The 27286-nt window shown below is 49.7% G+C and overlaps 1 protein-coding gene across 3 annotated transcripts in view; it reads left to right on the forward strand.

The window, feature by feature from the left end:
• Window positions 1–25827, forward strand: part of Actn1 (actinin alpha 1) — a 93994-nt gene extending 68167 nt beyond the window's left edge. The window contains exons 7-22 of one of the 3 annotated variants that reach the window (XM_048415434.3): window positions 205–286; window positions 1699–1784; window positions 8690–8782; window positions 9999–10229; window positions 12253–12400; window positions 14490–14640; window positions 15760–15868; window positions 16323–16463; window positions 17141–17323; window positions 18188–18322; window positions 19435–19614; window positions 20700–20846; window positions 21808–21888; window positions 22318–22383; window positions 23500–23658; window positions 24937–25827. In XM_048415434.3, coding sequence (XP_048271391.1) covers window positions 205–286; window positions 1699–1784; window positions 8690–8782; window positions 9999–10229; window positions 12253–12400; window positions 14490–14640; window positions 15760–15868; window positions 16323–16463; window positions 17141–17323; window positions 18188–18322; window positions 19435–19614; window positions 20700–20846; window positions 21808–21888; window positions 22318–22383; window positions 23500–23658; window positions 24937–25095 — 2151 coding nt within the window. In that variant the 3' untranslated portion in view covers window positions 25096–25827. The remainder of the gene's footprint in view (window positions 1–204; window positions 287–1698; window positions 1785–8689; window positions 8783–9998; window positions 10230–12252; window positions 12401–14489; window positions 14641–15759; window positions 15869–16322; window positions 16464–17140; window positions 17324–18187; window positions 18323–19434; window positions 19615–20699; window positions 20847–21807; window positions 21889–22317; window positions 22384–23499; window positions 23659–24936) is intronic. The other 2 variants (XM_048415433.3, XM_048415432.3) reach the window with 2 other exon arrangements.
• Window positions 25828–27286: the final 1459 nt, after the last annotated feature.

Below are 27286 nucleotides of genomic sequence, written 5' to 3' on the forward strand. Positions count from 1 at the left end.
TTTCCCCGATATACTGAGGCTTGAGGTGGGAAGAGAATGTTTTAAACCTCCAGCTAATGGCCCCTGCCTGGTCTTGAGGCCAGCCTTGGTTACCCAGAACCTGGGAAGAGCTGTGGGAAGGCATCCCTCTCCCACTCCCTCCCAGCTGGGATAGGCTGTGACACGTGGCTCTCTGTGTGATCCCTTGGTCCTTTTCTCCTTTAGGACGATCCACTCACAAACCTGAACACGGCCTTTGATGTGGCCGAGAAGTTCTTGGACATCCCTAAGATGCTGGATGCCGAAGGTGAGGTCTTTCCCCACTGCTCCCGACAGCTGAGTTGGGAAGGGGGTGGGGCTGTTTGCTTGGGCCTCAGCTTGAAGAACTTGGGGTCACTTGCTTGCCAAGGATTCTGTGTGGTTTGGAAGAAGAGGCACTAGCTGGTAGCATACAGGCAGCATGGAGTGAGATTCTTGGAGAAGGAAGGGTAGGCCTTCCTCTTCTGCCCTTGTCCTTAAAAGAATCAGGAACCATGACTATTGTCCTTTGGACTCTCCTCAACCCTGATGCCCATGTGCTATGTTAGAGTATCTCAGCACCATGTTGAAGAGCTGAAGATGTGCACAGGGGTTCGGTGGGGAGAGTGTCCAAGATTGCCCCTAGCCCTGTGCTCCTGGCAACCCTACCAGCAGGCGTTTTATATTTGAAAATGTCACCAGGAACATTCCAAATATACACAGAAATATGAGATGCTATAAATGCCTTCCATTTCAAAAAGGGTTATTGATGGTTCATCTCATCTCATTTTTCTTCTTTGTTCCTTTGCTGTCTTTGTTGGACTGCATTAAATCAAATCTCAGTCACCACTACCTTCTTCCAAGTACGTGCCTAAAAGATGTGGGTATTAACCAGGCGGTGGTGGCTCACACCTTCAGTCCCAGCCCTCAGGAGGCAGAAGCAGGCCAAGCAGGCCAATCCTCTGAGTTCGAGGCCAGTCTTGTCTACAGAGAGAGTTCTGAGACAGCCAAGGCTACACAAAGAAACCGTGTCTTGAAAAAATCAGAGGAGGGAAGAAAAGAAGATGGGTGTTCAAAATAATTTCCACAGGCCAGATGTGTGACACATCTCAGCACTGTAATCTCAGCACTGGGGAGACTGAAACAGGATCATGAATTTGAGGCCAACCTGGGCTACATAAGCGTGACTCTCTCAAACACACAACACACATCAAAAAGACAAAACAAAAAACCAGTTTCACATCTAGCAAACATGACAGTAATTCTCGATTTATCTCCTCTTGTGCTCTTAGCCAGAGTCCTCTGGTTTAAAATTGCCATCGAGAGTGGGTTGACTTTAGTCCATGGGTTGACTGTATCCTTGCATACGTTTGGTAGGCGAGTTCCATGTGTTCTTTCCATCTAAAACCCTCCCTCCTTCCTTCAACCCCTTTTATTGATGCCGCTGTGGTTGTGTTTGGAGGAGAGCTACCAATAGTGCATTCCCTGTGGTCTTTGCTTGCCTCCTGGGGTATCACTTTACCCCTTCCTCTGAGTCCCGTGTTCCTGTTAGTGAACACTGACTCTAGAGGCTGCCTAGATTCCGGAAGGGCCCTTTGGCAAGGTCACTTCACAGTTTGCAGATTTCTGCATCCCCGTGTGAGATGCGCCCTGTGTCCAGTAACTTAAAAAACTTGCAGCTCTCTCTTTGTCTCTCTCCAGATATCGTCGGAACTGCCCGGCCGGATGAGAAAGCCATTATGACTTATGTGTCTAGCTTCTACCATGCCTTCTCTGGAGCCCAGAAGGTACCTGGGACCCTTGCTCCTTCTATACCCAAGCACACCTCATGCCAGATCCCGGTCACGCCCTTCCGCCCTTCCCTCCTCCCGTCCCTCCATGTCCCAGTGCAGGTGTCTGGAAGGCCTGGTTCTGGTCTCGTGGCTAGTTAGCTGCATTTATGAAGAGGTCTTGTTTGCCTCCTTTCTCACCTCACCCTGCTGTCACTCACCGTGTCTTAGGACCAAGAACATTTAGCAAGTGCTGGTCCTCTGGAACCAGCTACGTCGCCCAGGCAGAAGGGCTGGGTGTGGGAGGCCAGTGGGTCCTGGCTGCAGGAGACAGCTGCGGTGCCACCTCTGTGGAAGCTCCAGGCTTGACAGCCCCGGGGCCTCTGTCGGGCTGTGCCGCACTTCCTCTCTTCGCTTACCCATTTTGCAAAGTATTAGGCAGGATTTAACAAGTCCGTCTTCAGCCCTTGAACCCTGTCCTGCCTGGGACCCCCGTATGGACACCGCACACCGTGTTCTTAGACATAAGCGTGACCTGTGGGAGGAGGCGGGAGGGCGTCAGTGGTAGTGAGAGCCCCTGCTGGTATCCTGGCCCAGATCGCTCTGGGAGGCAGAGGGTAAAGCCAGGTTGAATGCTCTATAATGCACCAGGGCCCAGTTCATACTGTGGACACTGGAAGTCTGGGGATTGTCGCTCACCACAGGCTTAGCTGGGGCAGTGGAGGTCTCTCCCAGAAGCACAAGGCTGTGCCCACAGAAACCTTCACGGCTTTGGTCCGTAGGCCTGCTACATGTTCCTCATGGCCTCTGAGTGACCTATCTGAAGTGCATGGTAGAAGCTCTGTCCCGTCCCCCCCTTGCTCATGCCCCCTTCTGCTCTTGTCCCCTCCCTTCCTCCTGCCCATCCCCCTTCTGTCTCATGTTCTCTGTCCACTGCTTCTGTTCAGGTTTGCTCCGTGCTCTTCTACTTTCTCCTCTCAACCTCTTCTCCTTCTCTGTGCAGATGTGTAGGCACGCTAAGGCCGGAGGGGAAGGCCATGTGACCTAATGTTTCATGTCACTGCCGCGCCTTCTCGGTGCGCAGAAGGTGAGCTCGCCCTTGGCCTCGCCCGCTCTCCCTGATGCCCTTTGGCCCATCTTGTCCTCTGCGCTGGACACCAGCAGCAGTCCCTGAAGGAGAAAGGGTTAGTTAATGCACCCGTCTCCACGGGGGACAGGACGTTCTCAGAACCCTGGCAGGCACACTTGCAGATGCCAGAGACACCCAGCCTCTGGGTGGCCTTCCTTTGTGTCTCTGCGCACACTGGGCGTAGTGGACCCCACACGGGGGAAAGCAGCTAAGCTGTCAGAGCCTGGATCCTTAGCCATTCCCAGAATCCCTTCCACCTCTGACCCTCCCTTCTTCCCGCCTGAACCAGGCCATCTTCTCAAATTCAGGCAGGAACCAAGGCCAGGAGAAGTCTTCTGCTTTCTCCCTGATGTCCAGGCCAGGGTCCTGCATGACATATGCCAGCCAGGCCTTTCGTAGATAGATGTAAACTATATAAAAACGCCACTTGTATACCATAGGCTGGAGATTTGAACATTAGTAACTAAAATTACCGTGCAGATAGCAGCAAAGGTGTCTTTTTGTTCTCTCTCTCTGTTTCGTGGTGGTGCTGGGGATCACACCCAAGGCCTCGTGCTTGCTAGGGAAGCTTTACTGCCGAGCTTCATATGCAGCAGTAAAAATGTCTTCTAGCCAAACTAGTCTTTTTTTTTTTTAATACCTTCAAGAAAAAGCACCTTTAAAAAAAAATTGCCCAAAGACAACTGGATGGGCTGTCAGCAACCCTGGCACCCACTTGATGGGTGTTTTGCCCCTGCCTTTCTCAGTGGTGACCAGCCTCCAGCTCCCCAGCTCTCCTGCTGGCCTCCTGACTCCTCCCCTTCCTCTGCTGCTCTCCTGCCGACCTCTCCTGAACCCTGTCCCTGACCTCTTAGCCAGGGTATGGGCAGCTCCTCTGCTTGCCTTGGTTGGGCATTTGTGCTCAGCCTACTTACAACATAGAGAGCGCCGGACACTGTCTAAGGTGGCCTCTCCCCTCTATCTGACTGATTTATCCCCCCCTCTTTTTCATGCCCTTTTGCCTTTAGGGATTCTGCCCTGGGCTTCATGCCTACCGACACTGGCCTTGCCTGTCTTTGATTCCTTCTCTGTGACCTGGCTGATAATGCTCGGGAGGTGTGTGTGTATGTGTGTCACTTAGACACACACATGCATGTGCATGCACATGTGCATGGCGTGGGAGAGATGTGATGTGGGTTGTGTATCCTGTGTGTAGCAGGGAGAGTGTGGAGTCTGTGTGGCTCTCCCTCTGAAACCCTCCCTTCCCCTGTGCCCTCTTCCCTGTTGCCTCTTCCCTGTTGCAACCATTTCATGCTTTTGTCCACTTCCCAGGATAGTATTGACCGTGTGGTGGGGTGTGGGGTGTCCTGCTTGATCCAGAGCTGTACCCAGCCACTTCCACGGCGTCCGCCTAGAGTGATCAGCCCTAGAAGGATGTGTGCCTCTGGTTCGGGGGGCAAGGAGATGAAGGAGTCTTTCTGCATCTCACACTCTTGTCTTGACTGCCTCTGTGGGCAGTACCCACAACAAACATCTTCTCGAGCCCAGCCATATCCATGGCCCACCCTCCTCTCTACACCTTTCTCTGGCCAGTCATACATAATAGAAATGGAAAGGTCCCAGCTAGTAGGCATGTGTGAGTGCCTGTGTACATTGACATGCAAAGATATGGCGGGCACAGCTGTCCAGGGACTGTCCACATTGGGTGAGCAGCAACTTCTGTTTGGCAGGCTGGTTTGGGTTCTGATTCCTTGCTTTCCTCTGCCCGGGTTTAGAATGGGTGGAGACCATCGAGCCTTTGTTTACGCAGCTGGTGCTTCGGAGACCTCTTGGGAGCTATTTCTAGGAGTTGGCCTCCCTAAGGGGGTCAAGTTGATCTGGTGCAGATGTTTCTGGATGTTGAGGGGCAGGTGGAGCTGTCTGCATCCATCTACCTGCCCATCAATCTCTCGTTCCCCTCGTGTAAACCTTCTGACGAAGAAAATGTGTTCCCATCCACAGAAGCTGGGCCTGTCTGAAAGGCACGCTGACGAGGAGGGTAGCAGTCAGCGGGGCTGGCTCTGCTGCAGCTCTGCCCAGAGGAGACAGCTGTGGAGCCGCAGGCTGGTTTTGAGCAGTAGTTTGGAGCTTGGAGGTTTAGGGTGGGATAACAGGCCCCCAGGAGAGGCTCAGGTGCCACTAGGGAAGGGCGAAGAAACCGTCACTACGAAGTTACTACTAGCAGCTGGAACAAAGAAGGTCATCATCAGTAAAGCAGAAGCTTTGAGGTGTGAGAGCAGAGGAAGCCAGCATTGCCAGATCACTATGGGTAAATCGAGGCACAGGTGGAGGGACAGACGTGTGTCCCCAAACCCACCCCAGTCTGCTTGTCTTAGGGAAGCTGCGTTCTGCGAATGAGAAGCCATGATCTGCTGGGCTTAGCAAGCCTGGCTTGAGGGGATGGGGGTAGGTTAGGTGACAGTCACTGGGAGTAAAGAAAGGCCATTTGAACTAGATTCAGGCGATTTTTACTAAAATTACCAACAATGAGATCTTTGTAGCATTCATATGAACAATGGATTGTGGGTGGTGGAGCCCTTTGCCTAGTTTGGGTATTTGTTGACATTCTGATTGATGGCAGCCTCTCTGTAGATGGACCTGTCTCTGGTGACTGGGCGCTCTGATTGTCAGGGTGGAAGTCTGGCACAAGATAGCTAAATAGATATGTATATTAAACGTTGTGTGGCCGGGTGTGGTGACACATGCTTTTAATTCCAGCATTTAGGAAGCAGAGAGGCAGGTGGATCTCTGTGAGTTTAAGGGCAGCCTGGTCTACATAGAAAATTCCAGGACAGCCAGGGCTACATAGAGAAACCCTGCGTTAAAAAAAAAAAAAAACAGTTGAGTGATCACAAAGAACATGAGAGTATACATCTGGCCTTCTCTGGAGTGTATTCTTGGCCTGTTGGTGTCTGCTTGCTTGCGCTAGCTCATTCAGAAAGACTTGGGCAGCCTGCTTCTTGCGTGGGTTTTAGAATAGCCCATCCCTTCAAAGAGAACCCCAAACTAGAACCCAGCCTGGGCTTTGTTCTGGGTGGCTTCCGTCTCTGCCATTCTCCCAGGGCCACTTTTTCCTCTCCTAGTCCAAGTCCCTCCCTGGTGCTTCTACGCTCAGCCACCTTGTGAGCATTGCTCATGTTCTATGCTTTTCCCCTCGACTCCCACCCTGCCATGGGCTTCTTACAGTTCTGGGGAGGGGAAGCCAAGAAGCTAGGTGCTTGGGATGGCTGCCGCAGGGCTGCTCTAGCCATCTGCAGCCTGATTCCCTTCCCTCTGTGGGTGGGGTCTGCAAGGCCAGCCAAGCTGGCTTGTCTCACCTCTGGCTTAGGTTAGTAGTGACTGAGACTTGAGAGTATGTGCCCCCTATGCCCTTGGCGGGCTTATTCAGGGTTGCAGCCTGTGGGAGGAGGGCCGCCTATCTTTCTTTTCTCAAAGGTCAAAGGACTATTGTCCCTCAAGGTGACCCACAAGTGTTCAAAGGTGGGTCCTGTATAAAGAAATCACTCGTGTACTCTTTGAGTCTGTTTTCCCCAAAGGCTGGTCCTTTGGGCATGCTGGTAGAGTTCCCCCGGCTCTCTCCTGCTGAGATTAGTCTGAAAAGACCAGGCCTTCTATCCTTGCAAAAAAGCCCTTGAGAATCCCAAGGAGAACTCTTCCCAGATTTCATCCAAAGGCTTCTTCTTTGATTGTGGAACCATCTACAGCCTGTGGCAAGACTTCAAAGCCTTCCGGGCACAGCTCTTGAAATTGTATGAACTCATAGCCCACCCAGCCCACCAACTTGGCCAGCAAGTAGTTTATGGCTGCTGAGCCTGGGATTTCAGGGCACATCTGGATGACAGTGGGTGTAAGTTGGGATTTGTTTACATTAGAAATGTTAGTGCAAGCGAGTGTAGTGGCGCACACCTGTCCTCCCAGCACTCTGGGGTCTGAGGCAGGAGGATGGTTACATTCCTGGCCAGCCTGCAGCTGCTGTTTATTTACAATGATGAGCTATCCATGACTTGTTAGTGGCAATGTCTGCAGCTGCGCCACCTCCTGGTTGTCTGTGGTCCTCTGCCTTAATTTCGGTGAAAATAGTTTTGGTAACACCAGGCAGGTGACCATCACCCCAGCCAGCTTCATGAAGCATACTGAGTTGGTGCTCGTAAGTCTGCGTTCTTTTTGGACCCTGCCTCTTAGAGATGGGCTCCTGGGAAGTGACCCATTTCTTCAGGGCCTCAGGGAACCCGCCACAGCTACTCAGTGGTTTTCAAGATATGGTCAAGCAGGACTTCTGTGTGAGAAGGGGCCATGTCATCTCCAGGACAGGGTTGAGTTTGAGGACAGGGATGGTAACTGAGAGCTGGGACCCAGAGTCCCTATCCAGAGGGTGCTTAGGTCCCCCTCTGGCCATTCCCACATTCTCTTCTTGGAGTCCCGGCTGTTCAGTACTCCCACTGTAGATGCAGTCTCTTGGCTGTTCACTTGACAGACCTTTAGGACAGTTTTGTTCTGTCCCATCCCCTATGTAGCTCTGCACACTCATCCACAAGGCATGTGGTTTAGTTGGCATTTCCTCTTTGAAAAATTCTTGGAAGAAAAACATACATCATAGCCCATCCCTCCCAGTTCTCGGGGAGTTCTTTACACTTACACTCAGTCTCAGTTTGTGGTAGCAGAAACTTCGTTCATCAACCAGATTTACGTTTTGCCTTCTTCTTTCTTAAACCAGGTGTCCTTCATTATCTATAGGTCACCTGTCTCCAGGGTCTCAGGGCTCCTATCTGCCTTCTCACGGGCATTGTCTTCTCTGCCCTAAACTGTCTCCTGTCTATCCTGTGGTCCCCAAAGAGCTTCATACTCCCTTTGCCTTGGTATAGGGTTGGTATGTGTACAGGGACACAACTCAGCTTCAGAGCCATTCAAGTGGGCCAGGTGGAGAGTGAACACCTCTACACCCAGCACTTAGGAGGCAGAGGTGGCCAGATCTCTATGAGTTTAAGCCCAGTCTGGTCAACAAGAGTGAGTTTCAGGATAGCCAGGACTACCTAATGAGATCCTAACAACAAAGTCACCTAACTGGAGTGGATTTGGGAACACAGGGTCCCTGCTGATGTTGGGTACACAGTACCCTTACCAGAGGCTGGGTCTCTTTGGGATGCTAGGCCTTGTGGCTGGTTACCGTTCATCCCTCTTCATTCTTCTCACTGATGAGAACTGTCCCTGGTCTATCCTGGCCCAGTGCTTGGTGCACGGTGTGATCTTAGCTGGGCCGTCGGCACCTGTGATGGGCTTCCCGCCCATGCTGTGTTGATCCTTACTTCTTATCCTCCATGCGCGGCCATGTCTTTAGCTTTTCTCTAGAGGGCTTTGAACTAGGAGCCTTCAGAGATTTCTTCAGGGAACCCGAGAGGCCGCACCTCCTCACACCTTCAGACTTGAAGTCTCGCGTCTTCACGATCCCATCAAATCCAGCTCGAGGTCCCAAGCCTTGTGATTCCCTGGAATTCCAGGCTGGGCATGAATTTCTTCCTTTCTCCACCTGACCTGAGATTTTGAATGCCTCCGTTACTTGGTTAATTTCTTCCCAGCATGCATGATGAGAATCAACCCTTGTCCAAGGCTGGCCAAGAGTGTGATGCAGGAGACAGGGAAATGTGACTCAGAGAGAGCCCCAGGAGCTCCTTCCCAACCACATGGAGCAGCAAGGTGGAAGGGGCTTGTTGACACAGGTGTGTCCAGGGGCCCACGTTGCTGGGGCGGGCTAGTCATGACTTCTCCGTCTTGTTGCCAGGCGGAAACAGCAGCCAATCGCATCTGCAAAGTTTTGGCCGTCAATCAAGAGAATGAACAGCTCATGGAAGACTACGAGAGGCTGGCCAGTGATGTGGGTACCCCGTGTTCTTCTAGACTGGCCCCAGCGGGGCCCTGCATCACACCCTGAGAGAAGAAAGCTCTCAGGATGTATCTGTACCTACAGAGTCATTCTGTAGACACTGTCCCAGGCTGGTGCAGTATATGCTCCAAGCACAGTTAACACGGAGCAGCTTGGCTCTGGGTCTCTGGGAGAGCCGAAGTGAAGACCGGGGAGGTGGTGTCTGGGATACAGGGAGCCTGGGAAAGTGTCTCCACCTCTCTGGCTCTTGTTTTTTCTTTCACTTACCGAGTGGGAGTTGAGCCCTGGGATCTCAGAGGCCTTTGCAGCCTGGTGTACTGCCGCTCTGTTAGTTTTGCCTGTATCAGATTCGGAGAAGACATGTGCCTGGGAGGACTCAGAACTGGCTCAGGCTGGCTTAACAGTCAGGCCAGCAGGGGACAGGATGACATGAAGTTACCCAGCTGACCCACTGTCGTTTGGGTTAAGGTGCTTCTGCTTGTTTCTTCCCTGAAGAAATCAGCCTTTTAAACTGTTCCCTTAGCCCCTTGGTGGCTCTGCCTTCTGGTTTAGTGAGAGCCAGAAGCCCAGGCTTTAATCCCAGCGTCACCGTTCCAGCCAGTAACCATAGCAAGCTGCGTGACCTGGCAGAGCCGAGCCCTGGGCACCTCCTCCGTAACGTGGGGTTGCTGGTAGCACTCGACCATGTAGTATTTCTATGATTATTGCTGTGAGTCACTCCGTGGGTCATGCCTGGCAATGTGCAGGTGCTCCAATGCTTCCTGTCATCTGTCTTTGCAGCCCTCCTCACCATGGCTCCAGGATAGACATCTAGGCTGTCCCAGATTCTAGCCTCTCGAGGCCAGAGGTCCCTGTTCTATTATACCCCTGCTTTGTATAGATAAAGAAACTGAGGACTTGAGCTCAGTTGTCTTTGCTTCTAGAGCCCCCTGTGGTTCTTTGTCCCTATCAGGGCCAAGAAGATGAGAGGTGTGGGCTCTGAGTTGACCATATCCTGGTCAACTTGGAGGGAGCACCTGGAAGCCTTGCTACGAGGCATGGTGAGGCTTCCGTGGGTAGTTGGGAAGGGAGTGTGCCATTAAGAGAGACTTCTTGAGAGCCCTCTTCCTGTGAGTGAAGGGTCTATGGAGACAGGACAAGCTGGCCTTTGCGCACACCTTCCTCCAGCATCCTTGGTCCATGCCTTGCCTCTGTCCTTTCACCGTAGCTGCTGGAGTGGATCCGCCGCACCATCCCGTGGCTGGAGAATCGGGTGCCCGAGAACACCATGCATGCCATGCAGCAGAAGCTGGAGGACTTCCGAGACTACCGGCGCCTGCACAAGCCACCTAAGGTGCAGGAGAAGTGCCAACTGGAGATCAACTTCAACACGCTGCAGACCAAACTGCGGCTCAGCAACCGGCCCGCCTTCATGCCTTCCGAGGGCAGGATGGTCTCGGTGAGTGCCAGGGACAAGTCTGGGGCCCGCCTGGTCACCTCCATCCCTCAGCTGCTTGGAGGTGGGTTTTCTTCTACCTACATGCCATGTCCCACATTTCTTTCACTTTGTTACCCAGACTCAAGCACAGGCTCAGAGGGATAGCCACCTTCTCCCCTGACTGTTCCGGGTCAGGCTTGCTCGTCCCAGCATTCCAAACTCCCCCTGCCCCCTTAAAAAAATTATGTTTTAAACAGAATGTCTGATCATGTTGAATCAAGCAATTAATGTTAGTTTTTACTTTTATATGACTTAAGCAAAAACAAACAAAACAGACCCACTTTTGTTATCTTAAATAACAAATTAATTTTCGTAGTGTATTTCTAATATACAAATAAATATTAAAAAGTAGAAGTTATTTACACTCTTACTACTAACTATCAATTTTATTTTAATTTGGAAAGATCCTTTTATTGAATCCAGGTCCTCATGCATGCTAGACAAGTGCTCTGATACAGGACCACATCCCCAGCCCCCTTTTTATTTCTTTCTGCGAGGTAACTCATCCTGGGAATCAGCTCATCTAGGACTCAACCATGAAGAACTTGAACTTGAGATTCTGCCTTGACATTCTAAGTAGCTGGGATTACAGGCCTATGCTTCCAAGTCCAATTTAATTTTTTCTGTATAAATATAATTTTAAGTGGACTCTTAAAACGTTTTATATAAGATTCTTTCAAACAGAAATACCTATAACAAATTGGGTGTGGATCAAGTCTATAATCCCAGCTCTTAGGAAACCGAGGCAGGTGGATCACAACAAGTATTGTTAAGCCCTATCCAGAAAATAGGGACAAAACCCTAATATTGCGATCGAGTTTCTGTGTCCTGGGTGCTCTCCCATTATGTCTTGTCACTCATTCCCTTTTATCCTGTCTCCAGGACTTTGTGAGCCAGGAGAATACAGGGTAAACCCAACAAGGCGGCACCACCTTTTGTAACCTTTTGTTACAGAGAGTAACAAAACAAAAACAAACAACAAAACATACCATAACCCAGGCTTATTGGGCAGGACCAGAGAGGACAGGCCAAGTGGGAGGAGGCAGGAACAAGGTGATCTTGAGGGAAGAAAAAGACCTGTGGTGTTATGCAAACATATGGAGACCAGTTCTTCAGAGTTCAGGATTTAATCAGATGGTTTTGGGTTGTTACGGTCACTAATAGATACTCTTGAGAAGTAAAGGAAGTGCCCCTGATGTGGGGCAGGAGGCTGGCTCTCAGACCGGTTCTACTATTGGTATTCCAACTGGGTGCCCTGTGCTAACTGTAGGATGCTTGTACAAAGGGCATTGTGTATTTCTTTGTTCTCTTGATCATGGCTGATTCCCTCATCCAAGCTACTATCCAGAGCCCAAAGGCCTAAATCCAGGCATCGTGGCCTACTAGGACTGTGTGTCTTCGGGGCTGGAGTGTCAGCTTGTTGCTTCTTTTTTTTTTTTTTAAATTTGTTAATTTTTTTTATTTTGATTTTGAAACAAGGGTTTGTCTTTGTAGCTTTGGTGCCTGTCCTGGAACTTACTCTATAGACCAGGCTGACCTTGAATTCACAGTGACCCACCTGCCTCTACCTGGGATTAAAGGCGTGCACCACCACCGCCCGGCTTCTTTTTCTTTTTCTTTTTCTTTCTTTCTTTTTTTTTTGTTTTTTGTTTGTTTGTTTTGTTTTGTTTTAGTTTTTTATTTTTGGTTAGTTTGCTTCATTTTAGTTGGTTTGGTTCTTTGACTTGTTCTTTGACTTGTTCTTGGACTTCTGAGGCTGGCTAGGATTCCTCTGGAAGCTGGTCAGCGAACAGGATTGTTCCATAACTGCATGTGAACTCAGACTCCACTCCCTATCCAAGAGGCAGGGTAATACGAACAGGAGCTGGAAGAGTGAGATGGATGTTTGACTGTGATGTGTATGGGGGCTAAGATCAGAAGCATCTCTGCCTGGAAAGCTACAACCCCTCTGGGTTCTCTGAGCGTGTGTCTCCCATCTCTGCAGGATATCAACAACGCCTGGGGTTGCCTGGAGCAGGCAGAGAAGGGCTACGAGGAGTGGCTGCTGAATGAGATCCGGAGGCTAGAGAGGCTGGACCACTTGGCAGAGAAGTTCCGGCAGAAGGCCTCCATCCACGAGGCCTGGACAGATGGTGAGCTGGCTCCCGCCTCCCTGGTTTCTGCTGACTCCCACCCAGCCTCCAGCAATAACTCGATTCTTTGGCTTTGGTTTGTGCCGTCTTGTTTAATAGTTCCCTGGCACTAGACAAGTTCATTGACCTCTGGATTGCTTCAGTTTTCATGTTCGCAAAGTGGGAACAGTAGTACCAGCTCCTAGGCTTGTGAGAATCACGTGCTGAGGGCCCAAGATGCTGAGGTGAATTACTGGCTGCAGGAAGGACCAGAGTCTGTAGCTATTTGGGAGTGGCTTGGCTTGGTCGGAAAACACCAGATAAGCGGGTGGATTTAGGAGGTCAGTGCACTTGCAGGTATAGAATGAAGGGAATTAGTGAGGGTGGCTCTGATTCACTCACTTGTTTTTTATTTTATTTTATTTTTGTTTTGTTTTGAAATAGAGGTTTCATCATGTAGCCTTGACTGACCTAGAACTCTCAGTGTAGACCAGGCTGGCCTTGAACCCAGAGATCCACCTGCCTCTGCCTCCCCAGTGCTGGAAGTAAAGGTGTGTGTCACTACACCCAACTGGAACTTCATTCTAGGGAATTAACCCTAAACGTGGAGGACATTGTGTGCACAGGGTTATCTGTGGGAAATCTGCTACAGTGCAAGCTGGGGTGGAGTGGGAGATGGGGTCCCACAGAGCAATGAGAAGCTCTGTTGGAAAAATCTGGCCACGAAATTATTCATATCCATGGGTTCTGTGTCTCTGGATTAAACCAAATTTTGAAGGAGAATATTAAGACCAGAAGGGGATTATGTCTGTGCTGAGCGCATACAGACTGTTTTCCTGTCATAGTCCCTTGAGGGCTATGGGCAAACAGCTAGCTATGCGCATTTATAATGTAAACAACCGAAGTGATTTAAAGTATATGGGAGAATACATGGAGATTATCTCACACACACACACACACACACACACGCACACACACACACACACACATATACATGCTGTGCCATCTTATAGAAGGAATTTGAACATCTTGGGGTTTAGGTATTCTTAGACAGTCCTGAAATGAGTCCCCTGCAGATCTTGAAGGACCACTGTACCCAGGAAGACCATGAAGTGAAAATAGCAATTCTGACCGTGTGTGCTACTAAATAAGTGTGTGCTACTAAATATTTTTAGAGCAGGAAATATAGTTATGTAGGAATAGATAAATGTATTTATTTGTAAATTAAATCTAAACTTACTGTGTTACGATTTTAAGGGGAAAACAAACAATAACAACAACGACAACAAACTAACCCAATACCAAAAGAAAGAAATGCTTTACTATTGGTCGTAGCTCTTAGCCTCACAGTCCAGCCTTTATGGACTGCAAAGGTGTGATCATCTTATGATGGCCTAGTTACAGAGAACGTGCATGTAAACAAGGCTCAGCTTCCCTACCCTGACAGGGTCCTCACTCAGGCAACTTGGAAGCTTGGAGGTCATTTCTCATCCTTGCCTTCCTCCTCTGAGAGCGGGGCCAAAAGTACGAGCCCTGCCCTGGCCCTGGGGTGAGGCCATTACTGATGGCAGAGAAGGCTCCAGGCACCAGTGGATGAGAGCAGCAGAGGCCACAGGTGCACCGACTGCACCAAGAATATCTGGGAAGGGATCCCTGGCTTTTATGCTTTACACCGTAACTAGAGCGATCTAAGATTCTAAAGTACCTGTGAGGTACTCCTCTGCCTCTACTCTCCCCCACCCCCCGTTATTCCATAGAGCGTGTATTGCTATTTCCTATTGTTTGAAAGGAATGCCTGGCCTCATGCTTTTCTACATATTCCTGCGTGACCTTCATAGACAACCAGTTTAAATGTCCTGGAAGTGCTCCCCAAAGGGCCGTGGTCCTCCCAGTCTCCCCCCACCCATAGTTGGATATTCTTTGCTATACATCTATTCTCCTACACTGTAGATTGGTATACAGTGAGCATCTCCATGGGAAATACCCCAACAAGCAGAGCTTCTGGGGCTTGAGAGTTGGATGACTTGAACAAACACGCTGGTCTGGCCCTTGCTCAGCTGTGTCCTGTCCCCATCTCCCCCCGACCCCATCCCCCATCACCCAACCCAAGGCAAAGAAGCCATGCTGCGGCAGAAGGATTATGAGACAGCCACCTTGTCGGAGATCAAGGCCCTGCTCAAGAAACACGAGGCTTTTGAGAGTGACCTGGCTGCCCACCAGGACCGCGTGGAGCAGATCGCAGCCATCGCCCAGGAGCTCAAGTAGGGCCCGCTTCCGTCTCTCTCCCTGGGATCTCAGTGTGAGGCTGGGGTCTGCTTTCTCAGCTGTTGTAGATGAGGAAGTAAGGGGAGAGACAGATGGAAAGTGTTATGCCCATGTGGTCAAGGAGGCAGACAATGCAGAAGGCAAGGACTCTTCCTGGTGGGAGAGCCTGAACCGTTCCATTCTTGTGCAGATGTTTGGTCATCACCTATTACAAGTATAGGATCAGGGGATGCTCAAACCTTTTAGATTAGTGTAAAAGTAATGGGATTTGTTATAACATTTTTGTGCTGTTTGGTTTTTAATTGTGTGTGTGTGTGTGTGAGAGAGAGAGAGAGAGAGAGAGAGAGAGAGAGAGAGAGTGTTGTGTGTGTGTGAGAGAGAGAGCGAGAGCAAGAGAGAGACAGTGTGTGTGGTGTGTGTGTGTGTGTGTGTGTGTGTGCGCGCGCGTGTGTGCGTGTACAGGCATACACATGCCATGGTGCATACATGCTGATTAGGGGACAGTGGGAAGGAGTTGGTTCTCCCTCTGCTTTTACTGTGAGCTCCAGGAATTGAGCTCAGGTCTTCAAGCTTACCCAGCAAGTGCTTCACCCGCTGGACCATCTTGCCAGCCTAGATTTTGGTTTTCTGTTTGTTTGTTTTCTCTTGAGACAGGATTCAAATTGTGGCTCAGACTGGCCAGGACTCAATGGGTAGCTCAGGTTAGCCTCAAACTTGTGGCAGTCCTCCTGTCTCAGCCTCCGAGGAGAGTGCTGAGATTATAGGCGTGAACCACCTTGCCTGGCTCCCAAGCCTTAGTCCTTGGCTCTGAGCTTTCTTCTTGGGCCTCAGCAGCTTCCCGTTATTGGTCCGTCATTAGAATCACCACCAACTTTATTTGCAGCAAGGGCTGTTGGAGAGGCCCCCTTTAGTCTCCTGCCTCTGATTTCCTGAAAGCCAAGGAGGCGGGAATGGGGCAGGGTGCCAGAAGTGTGCAGAGGAGAGCATCCTCAGCTTCCACAGCGCAGCTATCTCTCCTGACATCCCTGGGAAAAGAAATGACAGGAACCATACTCGTCCCCCTCAACCTGTGTGTCCCTCATCTCTTGACCCATCTGTTTCTTCCCACTCTACAGTGAGCTGGACTATTATGATTCACCCAGTGTCAACGCTCGTTGCCAAAAGATCTGTGACCAGTGGGACAATCTTGGGGCCCTCACTCAGAAGCGGAGGGAAGCATTAGAGGTGAGGACCCTGCAGTGCCGTGTGTCTCTTCCTATGCCTCTGCCTCCTCCTCCTCCTCTTCCTTCTTCTCCTTCTCCTCCTCCTCCTCAGTTCTCTGCTTTTTAAGTTCTCATGATTCCCTGGACCATCCCCATCTCCGGCCTAAATAGGAAGCCTCACTTTGACTGAGAATGTGTGAATTTTGCATTGATGGAGATCTTCCCCCTGTCTTCGTGAACTTGTGAGCCCAGCTCTAGCCTTTTGAGAGTTGTCCTATTCTGTAAACCAGACCCTCTTGGGACCAGGAGAAGTGATTCCAATGTGATAACCTGTCAGTTGACAGTCAAGACTCAGAGCCATGGAAGAACTGGTTCTTCCTGCCTCGTCCAGTCCAGTGCTTCTAGACCAAGATGCCTGGGGAGTTGGCTTTCAAGTATCACTCTGCTAACCATTCCGCCCCACTTGATACTCCCAGAGAACAGAGAAGCTGCTGGAGACCATTGACCAGCTGTACTTGGAATATGCCAAGCGGGCTGCACCCTTCAACAACTGGATGGAGGGAGCCATGGAGGACCTGCAGGACACCTTCATTGTACATACCATTGAGGAGATCCAGGTGGGCATCACGGAGAGGCTGATCCTCTTTAGGATAAACCAAGAACCAGTATCCCAAGGATCCCATAGATTGAGAAGAGTTGGTATATAAGGTTGAGTTGTTTATGTTTTAAGATTGTTTTATTTTTATGTTAGAAACAACATATGGGTGTTTTGTCTGCATGTATGTATGTGTACCACTTGAATACGGTGCCAGATTCCCCTGGAACTGGAGTTGCAGATGGTTGCTGGCAGTCATGTGTATGCTGGGAACTGAACCCTGGTCCCCTGCAAGAATAGCAGGTGCTCTTAACTGCTGAGTCATCTCTCCAACCTCCCACTCCCTTGTAAAGATAGGGTCTCACCATGTACGGCTGACCAAGCTAACCTCAAACCCAGAGATCTGCCTGCCTCTGCCTCCCAAGTGCTAGGATTAAAGACATGCGCCACCACTGCCGGGCAGACAAATGTATTTATTTATGTGTTCTTTTTACCTTTTCTTTTGTGCACACAAAAATGTAGATTTTATTATATACCATATCCCAAATCTGTCATCGGAACTTGGTTTGGTATTCCCACGTCTTCAATAGGTGTAGGGCATGGCCTTCAGGGGTCTTCAGTCCTTTGTTTGTGACCTCTTGGGCTCCCTTTACTTATCTTGTCTGAGGAGAACACTGACTCCTGCCATTGTCTGTCCAGGGTCTGACCACAGCCCATGAGCAGTTCAAGGCCACCCTACCGGATGCTGACAAAGAGCGCCTGGCCATCCTGGGTATCCACAATGAAGTGTCCAAGATTGTCCAGACCTATCATGTCAACATGGCAGGCACCAACCCCTATACAACCATCACGCCTCAGGAGATCAATGGCAAATGGGACCATGTGAGTTGAAGGGCTAATGGGCATAGGCCAAACCATTGTATATTTCTTTTTTATTTCCTTTTTTATTGTTTTTATTGAGCTATACATTTTTCTCCACTCCCCTTCCTTCCTTCCCTTTCCTTTTCTACCCTCTCCTGTGACCCCCATGCTCCCAATTTACTCAGGAGATCTTATCTTTTTCACCTTCCTATATAGATCCATGTATGTCTCTCTTAGTGTCCTCTTTGTTGTATAGGTTCTCTGGGGTTTGCCTGTAGGCTGATTTTTCTTTGCTTTATGTCTTAAAGCTACTTATGAGTGAGTACATATTATATTTGTCTTTCTGGGTCTGGGTTACCTCTCTCAATATTTTCTAGTTCCATCCATTTGCCTGCAAATTTCAAGATATCATTATTTTTTACCATTGTGTAATACTCCATTGTGTAAATGTACCACATTTTCTTTATCCATTCTTTGGTTGAGGGGCATCTAGGTTATTTCCAGGTTCTGGCTATTACAAATAATGCTACTATGAACATCGTTGAACACATGTCCTTGTAGTATGATTGAGTATCTTTTGGGTATATACCCAACAGCGGTATTGCTGAGTCTTAAGGTAGATTGCTTCCTAATTTTCTGAGAAATCACCGTACTGATTTCCAAAGTGGTTGCAAACCATTGTGCATTTCTTAAGGGCAGGATTTTTATCTGTATCTCGTTGGTTTTCATTTGTTAGTGCATGAATTTCTGGTCTAGGTTGACATCTTTGCTCTTACTGCATTCTGACTTGCCCCTTTTCCTCATGGGGGCCCTCATTTCCTCACCTGGGAGTATGGGACATGTGGCTGGCATACCTACAGAGTCCTATGGTTATGCCCACCCCAGGTACGGCAGCTGGTGCCCCGGAGGGACCAGGCACTAACAGAGGAGCATGCCCGCCAGCAGCACAATGAGAGGCTACGCAAGCAGTTTGGGGCCCAAGCCAATGTCATTGGGCCCTGGATCCAGACCAAGATGGAGGTGAGTCTTGTCACGGGAACCAGGCTGGGACTGTCTTACCCTTACCTGTTACCATTCCAGCCAGCCAAGTCACCTGGTTGCTGGGAAGGACCATGGAGGGCTGAGGGCTGAGCACACGATCGTTCAGTTGCAGGGGTTGCTGGTGGTTTGATTGGGGCGACGTAGGACATTACTAAGGAACTCTTATGAAAGTTCCTCAGGAAGAGCAAGTAGAGGGTCAGCTCAGCCCCTCTGGGTTGCTTTGTCTCCATTACCACTCCCCAGGCAGTGGGTCTGATCCTTCTTCATAAGAGAGCTAAGCAAGGCAGTGGGCCTGATCCTTCTTCGTAAGAGAGCTAAGCAAGCCTCTTAGCACAAGTATGGAACATTTTGTGGGATGTGTGTGATGAGTGATCACTGAACATCTTGAGTGTAGAGTCCGTGTCAAGTTTATGTGAGTGTGTACATGTGCGCGCACACACACACACACACACACACACACACACACACACACGCACACGTATGTACCTGCACGTCCAAGACTCAACTTTTAAATACTCGATAAATATTAACAGGACTGAACTGAATGAATAAAGCCTGCTTTCGCCAAGAATCACTTACATGAATCAGTGGCTGGCAGAAGTGTACATTAGGCCTTGCTCATGGGGTTGGGTGGCTCAGCAGGGCTTGCATAATCATCCTAGGGGACAAAAGAGCAGGGACAAAAATAGCTGCAGAGGAGGCATGCCAGGTGAACTGAGAAATATGAGGGGTCCTGGCTCAACATGAGGTGGTTGGGAGGGAGCTGGCTGGGAGCAATGCTCTCTGGAAGGCGTTTAAATAGCAAGCAACATGAGTGCTCAGGTCGGCTATTGACTCTGCGTTCCAACCCTTTCCTTGCGCTAAGAGGTACCTGATTGATGGAAGATATTCCACCTAGTGCCAAGGCTTAATATAGAACTATAAGACGCAGCTTCCTTTCCAAGAACCGTCCATGCTAAATATCTTTTCATGTTCGGTGTTGCCAGTTCTTAGCTTCTCTAGGGCTAGGATGCTAGTAGAAGTGACCGTGGGGGACCTGTTCTGAGTGCAGAGTGGGGCGATCTGATGCTATCCTCTTTCCCGATGGACAGGAGATTGGGAGGATCTCCATCGAAATGCACGGTACCCTGGAGGACCAGCTCAGCCACCTGCGGCAGTACGAAAAGAGCATTGTCAACTATAAGCCAAAGATTGACATGCTGGAGTGTGACCACCAGCTCATCCAGGAGGCACTTATCTTCGATAATAAGCACACCAACTACACTATGGAGGTAAATGGGCCAGGTCCCACTTCTCTGAGAAGAAGCTGGGGGACCCTTGCTGTCCTCCACTTGGGGCAGCACCTCCCAAGGAATCTGGGTAGAGGAGGAGGGATCCTCACTCTGTCTCTGAAACAGTACCTTCAATCCGCAGCACCTTCTCGGCGCCCCAGAGAACTTGTTGCAGGTGTACATATCTGGGCCCTGGTTCCAGAATTCATTTGTTCTAAGGCGGCACTTAACGAGTCTCAATTTTTAGCAAGCACTTTGCAGTGATGTTGATGCTAGTGGCTCAAAACATCCCTGACTTAGGTACCCGCTTCCTACGTGATGTTAGCTGTTGATCCACTTCATGTAGGGTATGTTCTGAGACTTGTCCTGTTCAGCCGTTTCCTCACTGTTCACATGCCATAGGGTGTGCTTACACAGGCTGTAGTTTTACTATGTGATCACTGAGACCACCATGGTGTATCTGGCTTGGCTTTGACCAGAAGGCCATTATGTGGTGCCAGCTGTATTGGTTTAGATCAAAGGGTTGTTTGTAGATGGATGTGCCCTTATGTGTAGTTGTGAGAGAGGAGCTGTTCAGAGGGGATCACTCTGGTTTTTTATTCTTTGGTTTTGTTGGTGGTTTTTCCCACCACAAAGCCTACCTTCTCTAACAAAGTTTCCTTAGCAAATCCAGACCTTATTGCCCTTCCTGCCCCTTCAGACCCTCTGTCCTGGTAGAATGTGCTATGTCCCTCCTGCTGGTAACACTGTGACTGCAGAAAGATGGTCAAGCTAACTGTTGTAGCCTTCACAAATAATATATTTATTTTATCTTATGGATAAGAGTATTTTGCCTGAGTGTATGTCTGTGCACCACGTGTGTGCCCAGTACCCAAGGAGGCCAGAAAGGAGCTAGGGTTATAGATGGTGGTGAGCTGCCTTATGGGGGCTGGCAATCAAACCTAGATCTTCTAGAACAGCAACAAACGTTCTTAACCCCTGAACCATCTCTCCAGCCCGTACTTTGAGCCATTTTTGAGTTGGGGGGAGGAATAGTTGGACAGCCTGGAGCAGCCTGGGCTTACAAGCTCATCACTTGCTCCTAGCACATCCGCGTGGGCTGGGAGCAGCTGCTCACCACCATTGCCAGGACCATCAATGAAGTGGAGAACCAGATCTTGACCCGGGATGCCAAAGGCATCAGCCAGGAGCAGATGAACGAGTTCCGGGCCTCCTTCAACCACTTTGACCGGGTGAGAGCCCTACTCCTTGCTCGCTTAGAGTGGCCCCCAACCCCCGACCCAGAGCCCTGGAGGGCACCGCCCAGGGCATGAGCCTGGTCCTTGGGTAGATGAGGAGGAAAGAGCAAGGAACTAACAACAGCCTGCCCTGACTCAGTCTACCCCATAGAACCAGGCTTTCTGAGCTGGCCTTGCAAAGCCTGTCTTGCCCTGCACGCTTTCACAGCATTCCTAGAGCGAATGCTACTGCGGGTAAGAGGCTCTTTCATCCTTGACTGTTCTTCTCCTGTGAGAAATCAACCCTCGGGAACGAGGCTGCCGGAGCCACAAGTAAAGCCCCGTGCCTAAGGCTGTGGGGCCTGTCCCTTACCTCTGCCTTGGGACAAAGGAGCAAAAAGATTGCCCATACCAAGGCTGCATTTGGGACCTGCTATTGGGGACATTAGAGTACGCTGTCGTGGCTCCTCTTGTCAGCTTCAGGATAGGCTGCGTTGTCAGTGGGCTGCACATTCCCAATACACTGAGCTTGGGGCCATCCACAAGGGAGGTGGGGTATGAGGCCAGGTGCTGTCCACCACCCTGCCTGCTTCACTGCCCTCCAGGGACCTGGCGAGGTGGGGGGGTAGGGTTCTGGGAGACATCAGGTAACCTGGGGCACTTCCGGGAGCTTCTCACCCTTGTGGCTCATCATGTTCCCCTCTGGCCCTGCTTTCCCAAGCAGGACTGTGTGTGCCAGGGACAGGGCCCCCTCTGGAACCTTGTCCGTGTGTCTAACTGTGTGCACTTTTATTTCCCCTCTCCCCCACCCCTTACCCTCCACCCTCTCCATCCGCATGCCTTTGTTCCCCCGTGTCTCCCCACACACACCTCCTTCCTCCCTGGGGCATGGCCCACCCTACCCCCACCCCGCCCCCTCACGCCCTCCTCTTCCCTGACACCGCATGGCTCGCTGCCTGGCGCACCACGGCCCCAGGATCACTCCGGCACGCTGGGTCCTGAAGAGTTCAAAGCCTGCCTCATCAGCTTGGGTTATGATATTGGCAACGACCCCCAGGTACTTGCCTCCTGCATGGAGCACGCTCAAGGGTAGCCTCTGGGGCGAGAAATAACGCATTTCTCCTTTTTTTCTTCTCTCTCTGTCTGAATCTCCCTGTCCCCCTTCCCGTGGGCCATGGGGCTCATTTTCTTCTGCTGTCCCTGCCTGCCCCCTGTTGGGTTCCTCTGACCTCTGACCTCTGACTTCTGTCCTCCGTTATCTTTCCTGGGAACCTGCTTGGGGATCCATCCGCCTCTTCTCCCTCATCACGTCTCATCATGGACTGGACTTCTGCCTTTCTTTGCCCTGTCTTCCTTCGACGTTGTTCCTCCTATGTCTCTCTATGGCTCTCCCTGATCTCCACCATAAACTCCACCCTTCCTTTCTGCTGTCTTCCTGGCCCCTGGCTGTCTGTCCCTCCTGTGTCTTGGTGCCACTGCCCCACAGAAGAAGACGGGCATGATGGACACGGATGATTTCCGCGCCTGCCTTATCTCCATGGGTTACAACATGGTAACGTAAACCCCATCCTCTACCTGCCAGGCTTTCTGTTGCCCTGGCTAGGAGGCAGTCACCCAACTGGAGAAGTCAAGTCTTAGTGGTGGTAGACTTGAGGCCCTTAGGTTAGCACTGCCCTCCCCCAGGGGAGCCCCCTTGTCCCCATCCTTGGGGAAGATAAAACCTGAAAACCAGATGACCCATGGGGTCAGGGTGTGGCTGAGAGGCTTGGCCTTCTCATCTGCAACATCTTATGGTACTTTGGAGAAAGGACGTTTTTTGTTCCCATGGTGGACACCAACTGGATGGCCAACCCCAAGGCGTACAGGGATGGTAGCTCTACTTTGCCCTACTTGAGACACGGAAGTATATATTCCGGAGCAGCTCCATCCAGGCCTGCCAGCACTCAGTCGTTGGCCCAGGCCTCTCTCTAACCTTGGTGTATCCCCACTTCATCCAGCTTTTTGAGGAGGACAGGACACTTGTCTGGATAGACAGGTAGTTCCCGTCTATTGGGCCAAATACAGAATGCATGTGGTGCCCGGCAAGGTTAAGGGCTGGGCCAGATGTGTACTCAGTAAGTCCCACTTTGCCATCAACATCTGTAGTCTCATGAAGTGAGGGAAGCCGCCTTAGTAGTTGTAAGAGTTAAATAACGTGGTCACGAGTGCTGTGCACATGACTGGTGCTTAGGAAATACAGAGTGATAGGGAAACCGCCTGAGTTCTAATCCTAGCTTCCTGCTTCTTAGTCCTGTGACCCTGGGCAAATCACTTAGCCTATCTTGGACTCAGATTTCCATACATGGAAATACTATGATTTTATTTCATTGTGGTGATGATAAAATTAACTATAAAACATTTAGAATAGTAGCTGGCATGTAGTGCATGCATTATAGGTGTTAGCCTCTGCTGATATTGTCACTATAATCAGTACCACCAGTATCTTCTGTAAAGGGATCTCTAGGGGGTAGGAAGTCCTGAGTCTCCAACTACTGAGTCTCTGTCACACCCTTGGGGCAGCCCAAGTCAGATCAGAGGGCTTTAGTGTCCTCCACAGGCTACTTGAGGTCGACCTGAGATGCTCCTGGAGGCCCTTAGATGACAGGTGTGGGTTGACTGTTTCCTCCAGGGAGAGGCAGAATTTGCCCGCATCATGAGCATTGTAGACCCCAACCGCTTGGGGGTAGTGACGTTCCAGGCCTTCATCGACTTCATGTCCCGAGAGACAGCTGACACAGACACCGCAGATCAGGTCATGGCGTCCTTCAAGATCCTGGCCGGAGATAAGGTGGGTCTCTTGTGGCTCAGACACCGTTTGGACTCTGGTCAGGCACACAGCTGCAATATGAGCACCTCAGTCATTCCTTCCAGGGTCCCATTGGGCCTCGTTGCTGTGTATCTCTGCCCGGTCGGTAACGCCTTGGGCTCAGCTAAGGTGTTAGGACATGGTATCAGCTTAAGGAAAACCTTTGCAAGGAACCCTGAAAGTCTGCAAAAGACATTTATGTTGAACGGAGGAAGTAAATGCTTTGGAGTGTATAGTTGGGTGAGTCATACCACCTTGTAGGATCCAGAAGCCATCTAGTCGAAATGCCCAATTTTGTAGAGGAAGAGAACAAACAGTCCAGAAAGGGGTAGTGGTCACCTGATTTCTGGAGTGGACAAAGGGAGCGACCCCACACTTCCTCACATCGGGTCCCAAGGGACTCACAGTCGCAGGACTTGGAGCTATGAAATCTTTGGTAAATATTAGAGCAGTGGTTCTCAGACTTCCAAATGCTACAACCCATTAATAAAACAGGTCTCCATGTTGTGGTGACCCCCCCCCATCATAAAATTATTTTCGTTGCTACTTCATAACTGTAATTTTGCTCCTGTTCTGTATCGTGATGTAAATATCTGATGTGCAGGATATCTAATATGTGACCCCTGTGAAAGGGTCATTCAACCCCAAAGGGGTCGCAACCCATGGGTTGAGAAATGTTATCCCAGAATCCTCAACTCCTATAAACAGCAGCATCCAGGTTGGTTGACCTAGTGGGGAAGGAGAGGAGCTTCAGAGGCCCAGGCTGGGAGCTGGCTGAGCTGTGCAGCAAGGCCCACACTTGCAGACCAGTCACAAAAGCTGCCAGTAGCTGCGCTTCCTAAGCTGCTGGACACCCCTTGTTAGACACTGGCGGAGGACGTGGAGGGCTCCTAAGAATGCATGTGTTCAGCCAGGAAACCTTTGATACTGAGCCAGCACATGGTTACTATAAACCAGGAGGATGAATGAGAAGAATCTTGGCGGAATTGGTTTGAAAGGAAGTTGAAGTGGATACTAAAAACATGACGTTTTAAACAATTATATATATATATATATATATATATATAAATATGTAATATGTACTCATATATATGTACATACACATAGGTGTCTGTGTTATATGTATGCATGCATGTATTGTACGGATCAGGGGGACCTAGGAGAAAGAAAACTGCTCCCTGACAGTATTGGCAACCTAGTCATTGCGGCACTACCGCGTTGCTTTCCAGCTTTGTGACTCTGACCATACTTTCTCTGCAGAATTACATCACAGAGGACGAGCTGCGCCGCGAGCTGCCACCCGACCAAGCCGAATACTGCATCGCGAGAATGGCCCCCTACGCAGGCCCAGACTCTGTGCCCGGTGCTCTAGACTACATGTCCTTCTCCACCGCGCTGTACGGCGAGAGTGACCTCTAACCTGGCCCCCCCGCCCCGCCCACCTTGGCCCTCTGCGCGTGCGCCCCACCCTGCTCCTCCTCTGCCCAGTCCGGCTGTCCGGGTTTGGTTTCAGCTCAGCCACCAGGGGGACTAGCTGCAACCCGGGCGGCACTGAGCCTCCCTGCCCGCGAAGTGACAGTTTACAAAGTTATTTTCTGCAAAAAAGGAAAAAAAAAAAGAGTTACATTAAAAAAAAAAGTTAAAAAACCAAAAACTACATATTTTATTATAGAAAAAAGTATTTTTTTCTCCACCAGTCTTAAATGGAAAAAAGGAAAAATTAACTATTGCACCGAAATGTTTTGTTGTGACATAGGAAAATAACCAAGCACAAAGTTATAGTCCATTCTTTTTACTGAATTTTTTTTCCTTCTACCTGTTCCGTCTGCTGTATTCATTTCTCTTATCTCTTGTCCACCTGGGGGGTGGGGTAGGTGGGTTCTTGTCAAAGACACATTGGTGCATGTGTTGCTAGCTCACTTGTCCATGAGAATATTTTATGATATTAAAGAAAATCTTTTGAAATGGCTGCTTTTCAAAGACGATAACTCATGGCTTCTCATTTTTAAAAGTCTCCTCAAAAGCGTGGCTGGCCTGTTTTATGAATGCAGACTTTTTTTTAAAAAATTGAATATTGCCTATATAAAGATAGGGCAAACTTGGAGGTAATGATGTTGCTTGGCACAGACTATTAAAACAACACTCCCTTGACACTGCTTCGTTTGCTCCTTTTGCTGACGGCCAAAGTGAGGGTGGGGTGTGTCAGGACTGATGTGGGATACCTGTACCCACTCACCTCTAGATTTTGAGCCTGGTGTGTTCAATCTTATTTCTTTATTCCGGAAAGGGAAAGATGGTTTCTCTGCACTGGAAGTTGAAAGGCCATGACTGCCTGAGGGATCCCCTGAGGGTGAGCTCTAGCGTTCCACGTTCTCTGTAACGGCTGTGACTTCTGCATGCCCTCCCCAACCAGTTTGTTTTTGCTACAGGGGACAGCTTGAATTGTGTCAGGGTCGTATCCCCCTTCTCCGCTCTAAATGTCACATCGAGGGCTGGGGCTGTAACTTGGTGGCAGGGTATGTGGTGAGCTAATGGTAGGCCCTGAATTCAGTCCCTAGGACCCCCAAAATAACAGATGACAGCGATTGAGCATCACAGGAACTCATTGACAATGTAGATGATGCGCACGTACCCACATGTGTACACATACCTGTATCTTAGAATACATGATGCTAGGCTAGGCTCCAACTTATCATCCAAGACTAGTCTGTGTTGTTAGAAGGCCTGCCCCTTTCTTCTTACCTGTCTCTTCCCTTAGGCGTCTACTCAAAGTACAGAGCAATGAAAATGATCGTGGTTAAGATAATTTAGCAGGTAAAGTTGTGTGGATGTGTTTGGGAGTTGGGCCTGGAGTCAGGTTTAAAATCCACAGCTGTGCCTCCTAAAAATGGTGAACCGGCACTCCGCCATTCCCTCACCTATTAAGTGGCGCTCTTACAAACGTGGTCAACGGAGAGCCGAGAAGACTACTATGCATGCATGTTGGCTGTGTGGATCTAATTTTCCTTCTAAGGAGTCCACTGAGTTGGAAGAATTGCTTAAAAGTGAGCCAGTGGGGGCAGTAAGATGGCTCAGTGGGTAAACGCCCCTGCTCCCAGGTCTGAAGACCTGAGTTTGGTCCCTGGCCCCACATGGTGGAGAGAACCAACTCTCCAAAGTTGTTCTCGTGACACATGGGTGGGTACATGTACTTGCATGAGCTAAATAAATAAATATTAGTTTTTGTCTATTTTTAAATACAACAGTCCTTAACATGGTGTGTCCCCTCCGTTAAGGGGACCAAAGCCAAGTCAAAATTCCTGGGCTGAGCTAGAGAAGTCTATTGTAGGGATTGGTTCAGGGGGGCCATTCTGGTGCACTCAGCGTTGGTTTGCCGCTGAATGGTAACAAGCTCAGTAAATTCTCAGTGAGTGTGTCTCTGTAGAGAATGCTATAGCAGTAGGCTTTTGAGGCAGGCAGATCTCTGTAAGTTTGAGACCAGAGCTAGTTCCAGGACAACTAGAGCTGCTACACAGAGAAACTGTGTCTTGAAAAACAATCAATAAATCTATCACTAAATAGAGTTTGTTAAATATCACATGACTTTGGACTTTGTAAACTAGCACATGAT

The sequence above is a fragment of the Myodes glareolus genome, chromosome 11 (assembly GCF_982192425.1).
Source record: "Myodes glareolus chromosome 11, mMyoGla1.1, whole genome shotgun sequence".
In the NCBI taxonomy this organism is placed as follows: Eukaryota; Metazoa; Chordata; class Mammalia; order Rodentia; family Cricetidae; genus Myodes; species Myodes glareolus.